This window comes from Carassius auratus, chromosome 41 (genome assembly GCF_003368295.1).
Source record: "Carassius auratus strain Wakin chromosome 41, ASM336829v1, whole genome shotgun sequence".
Classification (NCBI taxonomy): domain Eukaryota; kingdom Metazoa; phylum Chordata; class Actinopteri; order Cypriniformes; family Cyprinidae; genus Carassius; species Carassius auratus.
The window spans coordinates 5,421,718-5,433,853 of record NC_039283.1 but is presented as its reverse complement, the minus strand read 5'-3'; the positions used below and the strand labels follow the sequence as shown (position 1 = coordinate 5,433,853).

At 35.2% G+C, this 12,136-nt stretch overlaps 2 protein-coding genes across 2 annotated transcripts; both read right to left on the bottom strand.

Annotated features, from left to right (window-relative positions):
* Window positions 1-304: 304 nt before the first annotated feature.
* LOC113059624 (fatty acid-binding protein, adipocyte-like) lies at window positions 305-1,521 on the bottom strand. Its single transcript, XM_026228166.1, has 4 exons — window positions 1,353-1,521; window positions 903-1,078; window positions 669-770; window positions 305-497 (listed from the first exon to the last, which is right to left on the bottom strand). The coding sequence occupies exons 1-4, from the start codon at window positions 1,423-1,425 to the stop codon at window positions 444-446; spliced, it is 405 nt and encodes a 134-aa protein (XP_026083951.1). The 5' UTR covers window positions 1,426-1,521; the 3' UTR covers window positions 305-443.
* A 2,315-nt stretch (window positions 1,522-3,836) lies between these two features.
* On the bottom strand, window positions 3,837-10,933 carry LOC113059900 (stathmin-2-like). The gene is made up of 5 exons (XM_026228564.1): window positions 10,709-10,933; window positions 8,849-8,944; window positions 7,725-7,900; window positions 7,332-7,523; window positions 3,837-5,219 (listed from the first exon to the last, which is right to left on the bottom strand). Exons 1-5 carry the CDS (start codon window positions 10,725-10,727, stop codon window positions 5,160-5,162), a joined length of 543 nt encoding a protein of 180 aa, XP_026084349.1. The 5' UTR covers window positions 10,728-10,933; the 3' UTR covers window positions 3,837-5,159.
* Window positions 10,934-12,136: the final 1,203 nt, after the last annotated feature.

Genomic DNA, 12,136 nt, shown 5'->3' with positions numbered 1-12,136 from the left:
GCAATTGCAGTTTAATAGCAATTCTATATATTTATTCTAGAGCGGCAATGTTGACTTCTGAACTTATAGAGCTATACTGGATCTTTCTTGTACACTTAGTGATTAGTCCAAATACAAATGAAAGTGTCTGCTATTGTATCATCTAATTATGTATGCTGTGGGATGTAATAGTGTTCCTCAACTTTTAATTTCATATATTAATTTTCCAATTCCTCAGCTCTTAGGTCACGTATTTCATTTCTATATAGGAACAAAATGTTTATATCAAATGAATAATCAATCAATAAGTGTAGACACATTTGATCTTTTTTATTATTTTATTATAAGCAAAATTATTGCAACCAAGCAATTCATGATTCACATCAAATCAGTCAAATTGAACCATATTAAAATATAATGAGGTCTTTAATCTGTCTTAAAGCCCAGAGTTTGTGCATCTTTCATCACACATCTTTCTCATATGTCCTGATAGCGACCACATCATCCATGATACATTTCTGAAGAAAGAGAGAGAGAGAGATAAGCAGCATGCTGAACAATACATGCGACACTGAAAAGTCTTATCAAATCTGATGTTTTTGTAATAAAATAAAATAAAAGGTCAAATTCATTTATTTATTTAATATGTTGGTAAGTTTTAATATTGTGCAGATGACTTGTACACATACCGCAATCATTTTGGAGTCTTGAATCTCTCTTTCAATTATCGTGGTCTTCCCCTCCCAGGTCTGCTTTTGTATAAGTTTGCCATCTACAAGGCTCATGGTAGTCTGAAGAGAATTAAGGATTAAAGGGAAATGTAATTATTACACTCAAACTTTTTAAATACAGTACAAATATTTGGTTTATTTCTGTATTTGTTTGTTTGCTTATTTATTTATTTGCTTTTTTTTAACCCTTACCCTGACTGTCCTGTCATCTGCTGTTGTCTCATCAAATTCTTCATCAAACTGAAATTTGATTTCCAGGGTTTTGAAGGTAGTGACAGCTTTCATGGAGATGAACCCCTGCTCATCCACGGCAATGGCCAGACTGGGCTTTGCTAGGTTAGCCATTTGCCTAGAAGCAAAACCAGCACCTGTGTACAAAATACAAATATTTTGCCTGAAATACAAGACAGACAATGCCATTGCTGATATTTCAACAGGTGTATGACACAAATAATCGCATCCTGACATAAATAGATTTAGTTGATTAAAAAAGCATGTTATATATGAACTAATGTATATATATATATATATATATATATATATATATATATATATATATATATATATATATATATATATATATATATATATATATATATATATATTATTATTATTATAACATTATTGTACATTATGTCTTACCTACAGCCTTCATGTATTCATCAAAATTGTCACTTGAAGTCATTTTCCATTTACCAACGAATTGCTCAACCATTGTTTTTTCTATGTTCGGTGTTTAATAAAAACAAAGAAATAACTGGATAATTACAATACACGTCCTTTTGATTTTTTATATTTATACAAAGTGTTCCAGAAGCTCATATCAGAGCAGAGGGAGATTTAAAGAGCGCACGGATAAGTGTCGACACTCACTGACCAATCAGTAACAACGCTGTGATATTTGAGAATTTGATTGGCTAAAAGATTTTGAAAGGGGAGGGCTTGATAGATCGATATTTGGATATTAGATTAGGTCAAACATGTAAAACAAAGTTCGTTATAAGTCAAGAGAAAATGCTGGTTATGCAAAAAATAATACTGATAAACAATTCGTTTAACTTGACATCTTTAAACAAGTGTTTTGAGTTTTGCTGAAGTATTGGGACTGACCTGATGAATCAAACGTTATCAGTCTACAGTAGTTTTGAGATGACTGGCATCAAATGCAAAACTGAATCTTTGTTCTTGCTGGGTATTAACAGTGACTTCAAATCTGCACCTAATCAGTCCACACATTGGTAGCATTTATCCATACACGACAACCCCACAGTAGTTGGTCCAAGTTTAGTGCAGAACAGAAACGGCGCCATCTGCTGATGATTAATAGTATTTTTTTTATAGATATATAGATAGATATAAATATATTAATTGTTTATTTTTAATATAAATATTCCTTCAAATTATTTATTAATTGATTGGTTGAATGAAAATAAATATTATCTGAATCGTATATTTAGCCAATATTATTATATTTTAATTAATTGAATCACATTACATGCAGTTTTATTTGTCAATGCAGGTCCTGGCTGATGATTATATGAAGATCTAAACATGACATGTTATGTTTGGAGCGCAGGTGCATTGGCATGGAGCTCAGTGGCAATTATTAATTAACTGAACGCAGACATTACTTCCTCTTAATTAGTCATGTAGACGCTGTTGTCCAAACACTGATTTACCAGATGACTGCATTAATAATTAAATACAAGCAGATGTGGCTGTCTTTTGGACTGTAAATAGGTGAAAAAAAGGTGTTAGCATGTGCAGCAAATAAGATTTACTAGTGCTTATGTCTGTGTGTGAAAAGTTAATTTACTCCCTGCACAAACCATTTGTAGTGCAGCACATAAAAATATACAGAGACTCTGTATATTTTTATATGTTTCAATCTATCTATCTATCTATCTATCTATCTATCTATCTATCTATCTATCTATCTATCTATCTATCTATATATATATATATATATATATATATATATATATATATATATATATATATATAGTAAGCTGTGACCGGAAATTCAACTATAGTGGGGTACACAAAATCACAAAGGTCTTTGCCGAAAGTGGAACATGAATTAGTCTGGAAATAGGAGAATAAAAGAAGAAAATGTAGAGCAATAAGAGGCTTCTTGCAGAGGACTGATTGTGTTATTGCTTGTTCTGCTGCAGTTGCAGGGCTGAAGCAATTACTGCCTACCACATATTTTCCCACGGGCTGCTGCAGCTGGGTCAGAAAAACCTATCAAAAGCTTTTATGAATATATGTGAAAGAAAGAAAGAAAGAAAGAAAGAAAGAAAGAAAGAAAGATAGATAGATAGATAGATAGAAATAGAAATATATAAATTATATTAGGATAATCTATCATATAAGACATTTATCATATAAGACATTACTAAACAGATAATTATACTAGATGTTTGCTTTAAATGTTTTATAATTTAGTTTAAATTATTGTATAGTTTTTATATTATATAGAAAGTTTAAATACAAAAACAATAGTCATTAAAATGTAACAGAGAATGATCTAACATATAAGACAACACAAAGCAGATATATTTAACTTAAAGTAACAATATTAGTCATTCAAATATAGTGTAACATTAATTCAAAGCAAACGTATATATAAAACTATAAAAACCAATACCGCTGGGTGCAAGGAAAAGAAAATTACAAAGCTAAAAGCTAAGATTTATTTGAAATGTATAAATAAATAAATGCAATAACACAATATGGTCCTCTGCTTTTGTACTTCTGAGAACTTTGTTTTATGGTATTAATTTCTCCTTTCCTCTAGTTTTCTGAGAAGTTAATTGGCAAGAGGAGATTTGAGTGGGTGAACTGGGATTCATTTCTTTGTTTTACACCATCTGTGAGTAATATAAATGATGAATAGTCTTAACTTAATTGCAAGCACATTTTTGCCTAAACAAATATATTTATATAGTAGATCTGCCCTGTTCACTGCAACTTGATCAGATCGATAGATTACACACATTATGTTCTCAGTGAATTATGTTAATAAGCTGAGCCCACGTGTTATAACAGGTTTGCTGTCATCTGCTGGTGAAGCGCTGGAATGACATTAACAGAAGCTTAAAAAAGCAAACACAGTAAACCATATTCACAGAACCCCAAACCTTTATTTTCACCAAAGTTTGCGCACACAGAAATGAGAGAGGGGAAAGACAATTTTGGCAGCCGAAGACACTTCAAGCATATTTATAGAGGAGACAGTGATCTGAAAAACAAATCCAAACGAAATCAGAATCATTCAGTGCATATTCTGCATCTGCCTATCACTTCACTTCCAGAGAGAAAGGACACAAATGCTCGGTCAGCCTAACGTGGACACACACACACTCACTTGCACACACTCCAATCGCACGAAAATGAACCAAAAAGAAAATAGTCACACGTCAAAGGCTGTAGTTGGGAGTATATGAGGATACATTCCGCTGGTAAAGATGTTACCTATTTTATAAAGCCATACAGATGTCAGAACATTCAGAGAGAGCGCTGCACGAATGAAGATGTCTACTCATCAGCTTGAGTGCTGAAGGCCTGAATCAATGTAAGGGAATGGGGCAGGTCAACGGAAAGAAAAACAGGGATAGAAAACTGTAGTATTCTACCGCAGGCTGTGTCAAGCTGTTTAGACTCTAGTCCAAAGGGTCCAGAAAGGGTGCAGTGTTTCCAAACGTCAGCCAACAAAAGAGTACGTTTCCAGATGTAGACATGCAGATGTGCGTAACATTTCAAGAAAGAGATATTTCATTTTACATAAGGATATTATGCATAGAAACTAAAATACAGAGAAATACAATATGCTGTTGTTTTAAATGAAACGCTATTAACGTTTCAGTACTCATATTTCAAGCTATCTGTTCAGGAAAATGTCTTGATCATGCTGGATATAAACGTAAGTGCACTATATGTTCATGAGTCTGGGTAGGTTTGCGTTTTTAAAACGTAAATCTGGGGCCTGAGCACTGAAGCGTTTTGCATTCTTCACAATTACACCAAACTTCACATCGTTTTACACTGCAAACGTAAGCGGGCGGCTTACTCACAACATCAAGAACTTCTCACATGATCAAAGCAGACGAGCCTGAACCAAAACAAATGAGCATGAACGAATTAACATAGCGTATCGTGTAGATTCGATACATTTGATTTGTTATCATTCAATCTGAAAGAAAGAGAGAGAGTGAGAGATAAAAAAAGATGTGTTTACAAAATAATACTTGTGTCTTCCCATTACTCTATGAAATCAAGCAAGACCGTTCAAACTGTATACGAGTGTGATACTAGTTGTTCTGATTGGTTTTTACCAGTGGTTAGGTGTGTGTGCGTCTGTGTGTGTGTGTGTGTGTGTGTGTGTGTGAGCAGGATAACAGGTGACAGGTTGGCTGATGAAGGGTTTGGATGAGGAGGAGGATAACTTCACGCTATTAGTTCTTCCCTCAGCTCCTTGTTCCTGCGGACAATTGTAGCATGTCGCTCCTGAGAGTCAAAACAAACAGAGGATCACATATCATAATTCTGATGATCAATTTAAGACTGAAAAGGGCTTATAATAAATAAATTAATTATAAAAAACACCTAACTAGGGATGCCAGTTCAGTGTGTTAATTTAGTGCAATTAATTTTGGACAAAATGTGTAAAAATTATTATTGCATTTATTGTGCCCCGCCCGCTGTGATGTTGCCTATTAGAGTCATATGCTCCTGAAATTCAAGATCAAAAACATTCCTTTTGTCTCTTATTTATATCACACGAGCAAGAGTGTCTTTCCAAATATCTGCACGATTGGAAATGTGATATTGATTTTGCACAAAAGTTCAATAAACAAAAATTTAGGCAACTTATTGTCAAATGTTGTCTGTTTTGATCAATTTCACAAACAAAAATCGTTCCAAGCAAAGCCACAGTAGAACTGCTCCTTTCCAAGCAACACACAGCGGTGTTTCATTACTAAATGAATCCAGTGTTTGAATGAATTGATTGAGCCAATGAATCAGGGAACTATTCATAAAGACTGTTTCCTGAACGAAACAGCCGTTTGAACAAACCAGTTGATTCGTTGAATGATTGAATGACTCAAGGGGCAGTCACACCGCACTTTTCGATCCGTTGACTTCCATTCATCAAGCTCATGAACTCTGACCTGCGAATTGGCATCCTGTGATGACGTGTGACCAGTAGAAGATCAATACATCACTGTGTGACCTCTCAGTACAGAAATTCAAAAATGGAGAAAGCGCTAATTTTAGTCGTAGCACAGCGTCCTATTTTATATAATCCATAATTAAATTATTCTAAAAATAAAAATTAAAAAAGAAGATGCATGGTTCGCAGTGTCAATGGAAACAGGAACAGATGGTACATTTGAATGCGGACACATTTTATTGCTTAGTGTGTTTATATTTATATAGAGAGAGAGAAACAGAGAGTACAGTATAATAAGACGCTTTCGACGCCGTAAATATTTTGCACGTTGAAAATCTAGTGTGACTGCCCCTTCACTCACTCACTCACTCACTCACTCACTCACTCACTCACTCACTCACTCACAAGACAGTGAGTTGCTGCCACCTACTGCCAGCTTTTAGTTTGATATTTAGAGTACCATATCATTTTTGTAATGTCTATTCAATGCTTTTCTCATTCTACTCGATAATGCCACAAATTATCTTTTGGAGGCTAATTGCTTACACAAAACTGATGTGCGATTAATTTGTGATTAATTAATCTAAATATTTAGATAAAAAATGTAAACACTCGACAACTCTAAAGGCCCGTTCACACCAAGCACGATAACTATAAAGATAACGATATTAGCGTCCACACCAGTGAACGATACTGCTGGTTGAATGAAAATAAATAAAACGATACTGTGTATTCTAAGAAGACGCGTGTCTGCTGCTTTGTATTCTCAATCTCATTACAGCAGGATCGATTCTGATTGGTTGACAATGTTTTTTATCGTTCATCAGAAAAAAATTATCGTTCTGAAAGTTATTCTAACGATATCGTTTCTCTGTGTCTTTATCGTTATAGTTGTGGCGAGGACTCCGCTATTCTTTAATATTGAGAACAATTTTTAGAACTATATCTTTATCGTTATCTTTATAGTTATCGTGCTTGGTGTGAACGGGCCTTAATACATACAATACACATGTACATAATATTTTTTTTTTTTTATTGTCAAATTAAACATTAAAAGAAATATAAACAAAATTATATTAAAAAAAACCTAAGCCATATTTGCAATAAAGATATGTCTCTAAACAATGTATAATCATAATTGCCCAATGTCCATTTTAATAATTTTTAATAAAAATAATACATAAAGTCTGTTTTGCTGGAAAATTGCAGCATTTTGCTCCTGATAAGGTCAATACATATAGTGAGATCAAATTTAACACTAACATAATTAATGTTATAATCACATATTAATCATAAATTAAATCTAAATATATTCTATCAATCATATATATTGCATTATAGCAACATTTTGCAATATTTAAACAATATTTACTCATAATTACTTAATATTTCAACTATTTTTGAATATTTATAAATAATGTACAAAGTCTAACTGTTCTGCTCACCTTCTCCAGCAGGCGTTCCATCATGGCTGCCAGGTGGGCCTCACGGTTTTCCTTGTTCTGCTCCATCTTCAGAATGAGCTTTTCCTCTGCCATCTTGCTGAAGTTGCTGTTTTCCTCCATGGCTTTGAGCAGCACATCCCTCTCGTGCTCACGTTTCTCAGCCAGAGCTCTGAGCACCTGAGCTTCCTGGGACTATTGAGGAAAGTCATTGAATGCATAAGCATCCAAACATAAAGGCATGAAAGGGAATATGGTTCCTGAAGGTTAAATAGATGCTAGCGTGGTTGAGCAATATGTATTGATTTATTGTTTCATATACATTTGTCTGTATTAATAAAATGGTCAGCTTTATAGCTACAGCTATTCTGATTTGATTCATTCAGTTCCACTGACCCTCCTGCGGTTCTCAGCAGCCTCCAGCTTCTTCTGGATGTCTTCCAGTGACATATCCCTCTTCTTTGGAGGAGAGGTGATGCTGTGGGCCACGTCTGACACCGGTGAGGGTGGTTTCAGAATCACCTCGAAGGCCTGGCCTGAGGCCCTTTTGTTTATTGGCTTCACTTCCATATCTATACAAGACAACCACCAATGTCAAATAACCGTACTTAATAACATGCTTTATAATATTTATACATCATAATAAAGACAAAAAAGTAATAATTATCAGACAAAAAAATTAGATACTAAGTCATAGTTATGAGAAAACGTTCAAAATTATGACATACTGATGACATAAGTCATAATGTAATTTTGTCATTCTTTTGACTTTGTTATTTCAGCTTGATCTCATAATTACTTAACCTTACAGACTTAATTCAATATTTATCTTAATTATGATTAATGACTTGATTTTTGGTATAATTTTTACTGTTTGTCATGATTATGGTTTACCAAATCTTGTTTTTTATTTAGTTTTTTTCATATGCGACAAAAATACAAAACTTCATGTTTCTAATACTGTTTTCATAACTTTAAGCACATAATTAATCAAGATTCTGATCCGGAAATGATCAACATTTTAAATATTTTCTTGTATTTATTGCCATGAAAATTTTAATTTGACATACTAAGTCATAATTATCAAGTCTATTTTTGCCTTGAATATAAATATGAATTAGTGTTTCACAATTTAACTTATGTCATAGTATCAGTTTTTTTTTTTTTTTTTACTTTACTTTTTTTTTTAATCTCAGTTTTGATATTTTGTCATAATTATGATTTACAAAAAGCATGAATTAGTTTTCTGACATAGCAGAAATGGGCTTCAAATAAAAAAAAATAACGTTTTCATACATTTAAGAGCACAATCAATCAAGACTCTGAAACAAGAAATAAGCACAATTTTAAATGTTTTCGTTTATGTATAATTATATAAAAATCTTATATTTATTTATTTTTATTTTGTAATATTTATATAATTTTTTAAATATATTTATGATATAAAATATCATAGCATATTTATAGTATATATAGTATTATACTGCTTCAAATCATTATCAGTTAGTTCTCTCACTTACCGTCAAACTCACAGACAAGGTTGTTGCGTGTCTGTTGGCTGAAGCAGGAGCAAATGAGCGAGAGCATGGACAGCTCCTTCATCTTCTCCTTGTATGCTGGAACAACACACAGTTGGCCTCTTGTTAATGTACACACATCCACTACTCTCGCACAAATGTGCTGAAGTTTACAGGCCAGAGCATATTGCCCCGTCTCTTCAGAGGTCAATAACACACGCTTCACCTCCGAGGATCTGTTTCTATGATGCTTCAACTGAGTGACTGATCAACTCTGTGACTTTAGCTACATTGGCTACTTTTTGAAAGGCTATGATCATCATTACAGCAGTGAACAATGTAAAAAGTGGGTTTAAATAGTTGAATACCAGGAATTAAGTGAACAAGATTAAAAATGTGGGAAATTTTCCAACACGATCACTACACACCAATAAAAAAACTGGTGTAGAATCTATTTAGAAACAATTACTGATAGTAGTACATTTCGGCAGGTAACATTGATTTTTAACTCACTGAATTTTAAAGTAGAAAGAATGCAATACTATTTTCTTGTAAACTGCTTATAACCAACTGGGATACAACTAGCAAATCCCTGAAAACTCTGGCACAAATGGAGTCTACGGAGAGTCTATTCAAACAAATGGAGCTTGCAGACTCATGAAAAATGCAGGAGGCACACTAATGAAACTTCCCATTTCCTGCCCTCAGTAGCGTTTTACAGATTATAAGCACATCTAACAGCCCATTAGCTAGAAAATTACTGTCAGACACAATGCAGACTAGGACACACTAAACAGCTGTAACGAAATAAAAAAAAGAATGCAAATATAGTCATCAGCTGGTTGTAATCTAAGATGAGACACAGATCCCATACTTCCTATGTCCAAATCACAGGCAGAAGCTGTTTCCTGCCAGGGTCACATACTGGTGTCCACACATTGTCAATACTTGTGTGTCCGGTGCTGCAAAGGCCACCATGTGCAGCGTCCCACTGCTGCAGGGCTGGCCGCTCTCCCAGTCTGCGTCCCTTCAGCCGCCTGCAGCTCCCCTGCTATTCTTATCAAGATCAACAACCAGGCCCACAGAACCAGAGCCTTCCACTCATCAATACATGTAGCATACAAGCATGTAACAAATGAGCTAGGCCCGTGTGTTATATCTCACAATAGCTTTATTATATTTGTTGTTTCTGAATGCATAATTAAAAATCAAATGGAGTGTGAATGAAAATCTGTCACCTTGGTATCCCTGATGCCAGAGCACTATTGTCTATAAAACAAGAACGATGCCATCCACAACAACAACTACAACAAAGCTGCTCTAATTGTCTTGATTATTCCATATAAAGCAAGAATCGCTGGTTTAATGTGAGTTCCTGAGGGAAATGCTCCATGAGGAGGTATCTGTGGGGGTTTGGGGATAGATTGTCTGGGCTGTGTTTCTTGGGTGCGGTCTTTCTGCATTATGATGCGAGGCAGCAGGAGCAGGTGCGCCATCGCCAATCATCAGACATAAATACAGGGCACTACTGAGAATTTGACGTACTGTGTTTATTTCAATTCATAATGAATGACATTCGCTTTGGCTATAGACTACCCTACATAAAAAGGGGGAAAACGCAAATCTACCATTGTAGAATACATCAAATAACGCAGATTCTGATTTCATACAATGCACTTTTCGCCCGAATAAATTATTAATAATATAAGAAACATGTTAATATAAGCATTGTGTATGCTCTATATGCACCCTATAGTTTGGCATGGTATAACGCTCTGCACTGACAGACCTGGTCTCTATTAGTACGTTAACAAATGCAACAATGGATTAAAGATGACAGGTGAAGAAATGCGCAGCACGTACCGATAGCTGTCTTGGCCATGGTGTCCTTTCTTGAATCCGTATTAATTTCCACAACGGTCGAGGTGTGTGCCAGTGGCGCTGAGAGCGGACGATGCTTAAGGCACTGAGTCAGCAGAGCACAATGAGGAGCGCGGAGGGATGCGAGGAATGGGAGCGGCTGACTTCTGATCGAGTCCGCGCAACAGCAGATTGGCCGCCGGCAGCAATTCACTTCACTGACGTGTGGAAGGAAGGAGAAAGGAGGAAGGAGGGGGGAAAAACTGGCCTGCATATAATCGAGCGTCGTGTGTGGGTACAGGCATACAGTGGGGATAGAACAGAATCAGCCCCCTTTAAAATAATCACATTATGTTGCTTTGCAGCCTGAAATGAAGACTGACATTTTTTATCCAGCTGTATTCACTCAGTGCAACTTATAACAGCCTAATGAAACACCATGTCAGAATTTGTATTATTATTTTTTAAACAGAATCATTGAGTTGGAAAAAGGATCACCCCCTTGAACCACCTTTTACTTTAATTACAGCCTGTAGTCTGTTGGGATTTGTCTCTACTATCTTATTTTGGCCCATCCATTTTTCCTTCTGTCCTGACAAGTGCTCCAATCCCTGCTGCAGAGAAACACCCCCATAACAGGATTTTGACGCTTTACTGTAGGAATGGTATTATTTGGATGGTATTGAATTTCCCCGACACATTATTTTTGGTGTTGAGGCCAAATAATTCAAAGTGCTCTTCAAGCTCAGTCATTACTTTTTTTCTTGCAATCCTCCCATACAGGCCACATTTGTGGAGAATTTGTGATATTGTTGATCACATGTACACAATAACCACTCTTTGTCAAATTCCTGCAACTGCTTTAGATTGCTGAAGGCCTCTCGGTAGCCTCTCTGACCAGTTTATTCCAGGCTCTTTCATCACCCAGTCTGGAGCGATGACCTGTTCCAGGGAGGCTCCGTGTTGTACCAAATAACTTCTGGAAACACCTATAACTAACCTCCAGAGGTCAAACTACATGTATATTTGATCTGTTGGAATTTTTCAGCCCTGTTGCATATGTTTGCAGTCGTGATTTGTGTAATTTTATCGCAATAAAACTTAAATAGACAATTTGTCATTAAAAACAAACAATGCCAAAATTGCAAGCATGGTTGCAGATTTAAAGGGATAGTTCACCCCAAAATAAAAATGATGTCATCATTTACTTTTCATTTACCCTCAGGTTCTTCTGTTGAATACAAAAAACGAAGATATTTCGAAGAATGTCGGTAGCCAAACAGTTGACATTACCCATGGAAACAATTCTATGGAAGTCAATGGTTACAATCAACTTATTTTACTTTATTAGGCAGTCACTCACTGTACGGGCAAGCCACTTCAGGACCAAATGTTGGTTTAAAAGACATGTGTTTGAACACTTTTTCATAC

Coding starts and splice junctions, on each gene's coding strand:
- LOC113059624 (XM_026228166.1), bottom strand. CDS start 1,425: ATGGTTGAGCAATTCGTTGGTAAATGGAAAATGACTTCAAGTGACAAT. Junction 771..902: donor CAGATGACAGGACAGTCAGG/GTAAGGGTTAAA, acceptor AATTCTCTTCAG/ACTACCATGAGCCTTGTAGA. Junction 498..668: donor AAGACTCCAAAATGATTGCG/GTATGTGTACAA, acceptor CTCTTTCTTCAG/AAATGTATCATGGATGATGT.
- LOC113059900 (XM_026228564.1), bottom strand. Junction 7,901..8,848: donor CCTTGTCTGTGAGTTTGACG/GTAAGTGAGAGA, acceptor TGTCTTGTATAG/ATATGGAAGTGAAGCCAATA. Junction 7,524..7,724: donor CTGCTGAGAACCGCAGGAGG/GTCAGTGGAACT, acceptor TTTCCTCAATAG/TCCCAGGAAGCTCAGGTGCT.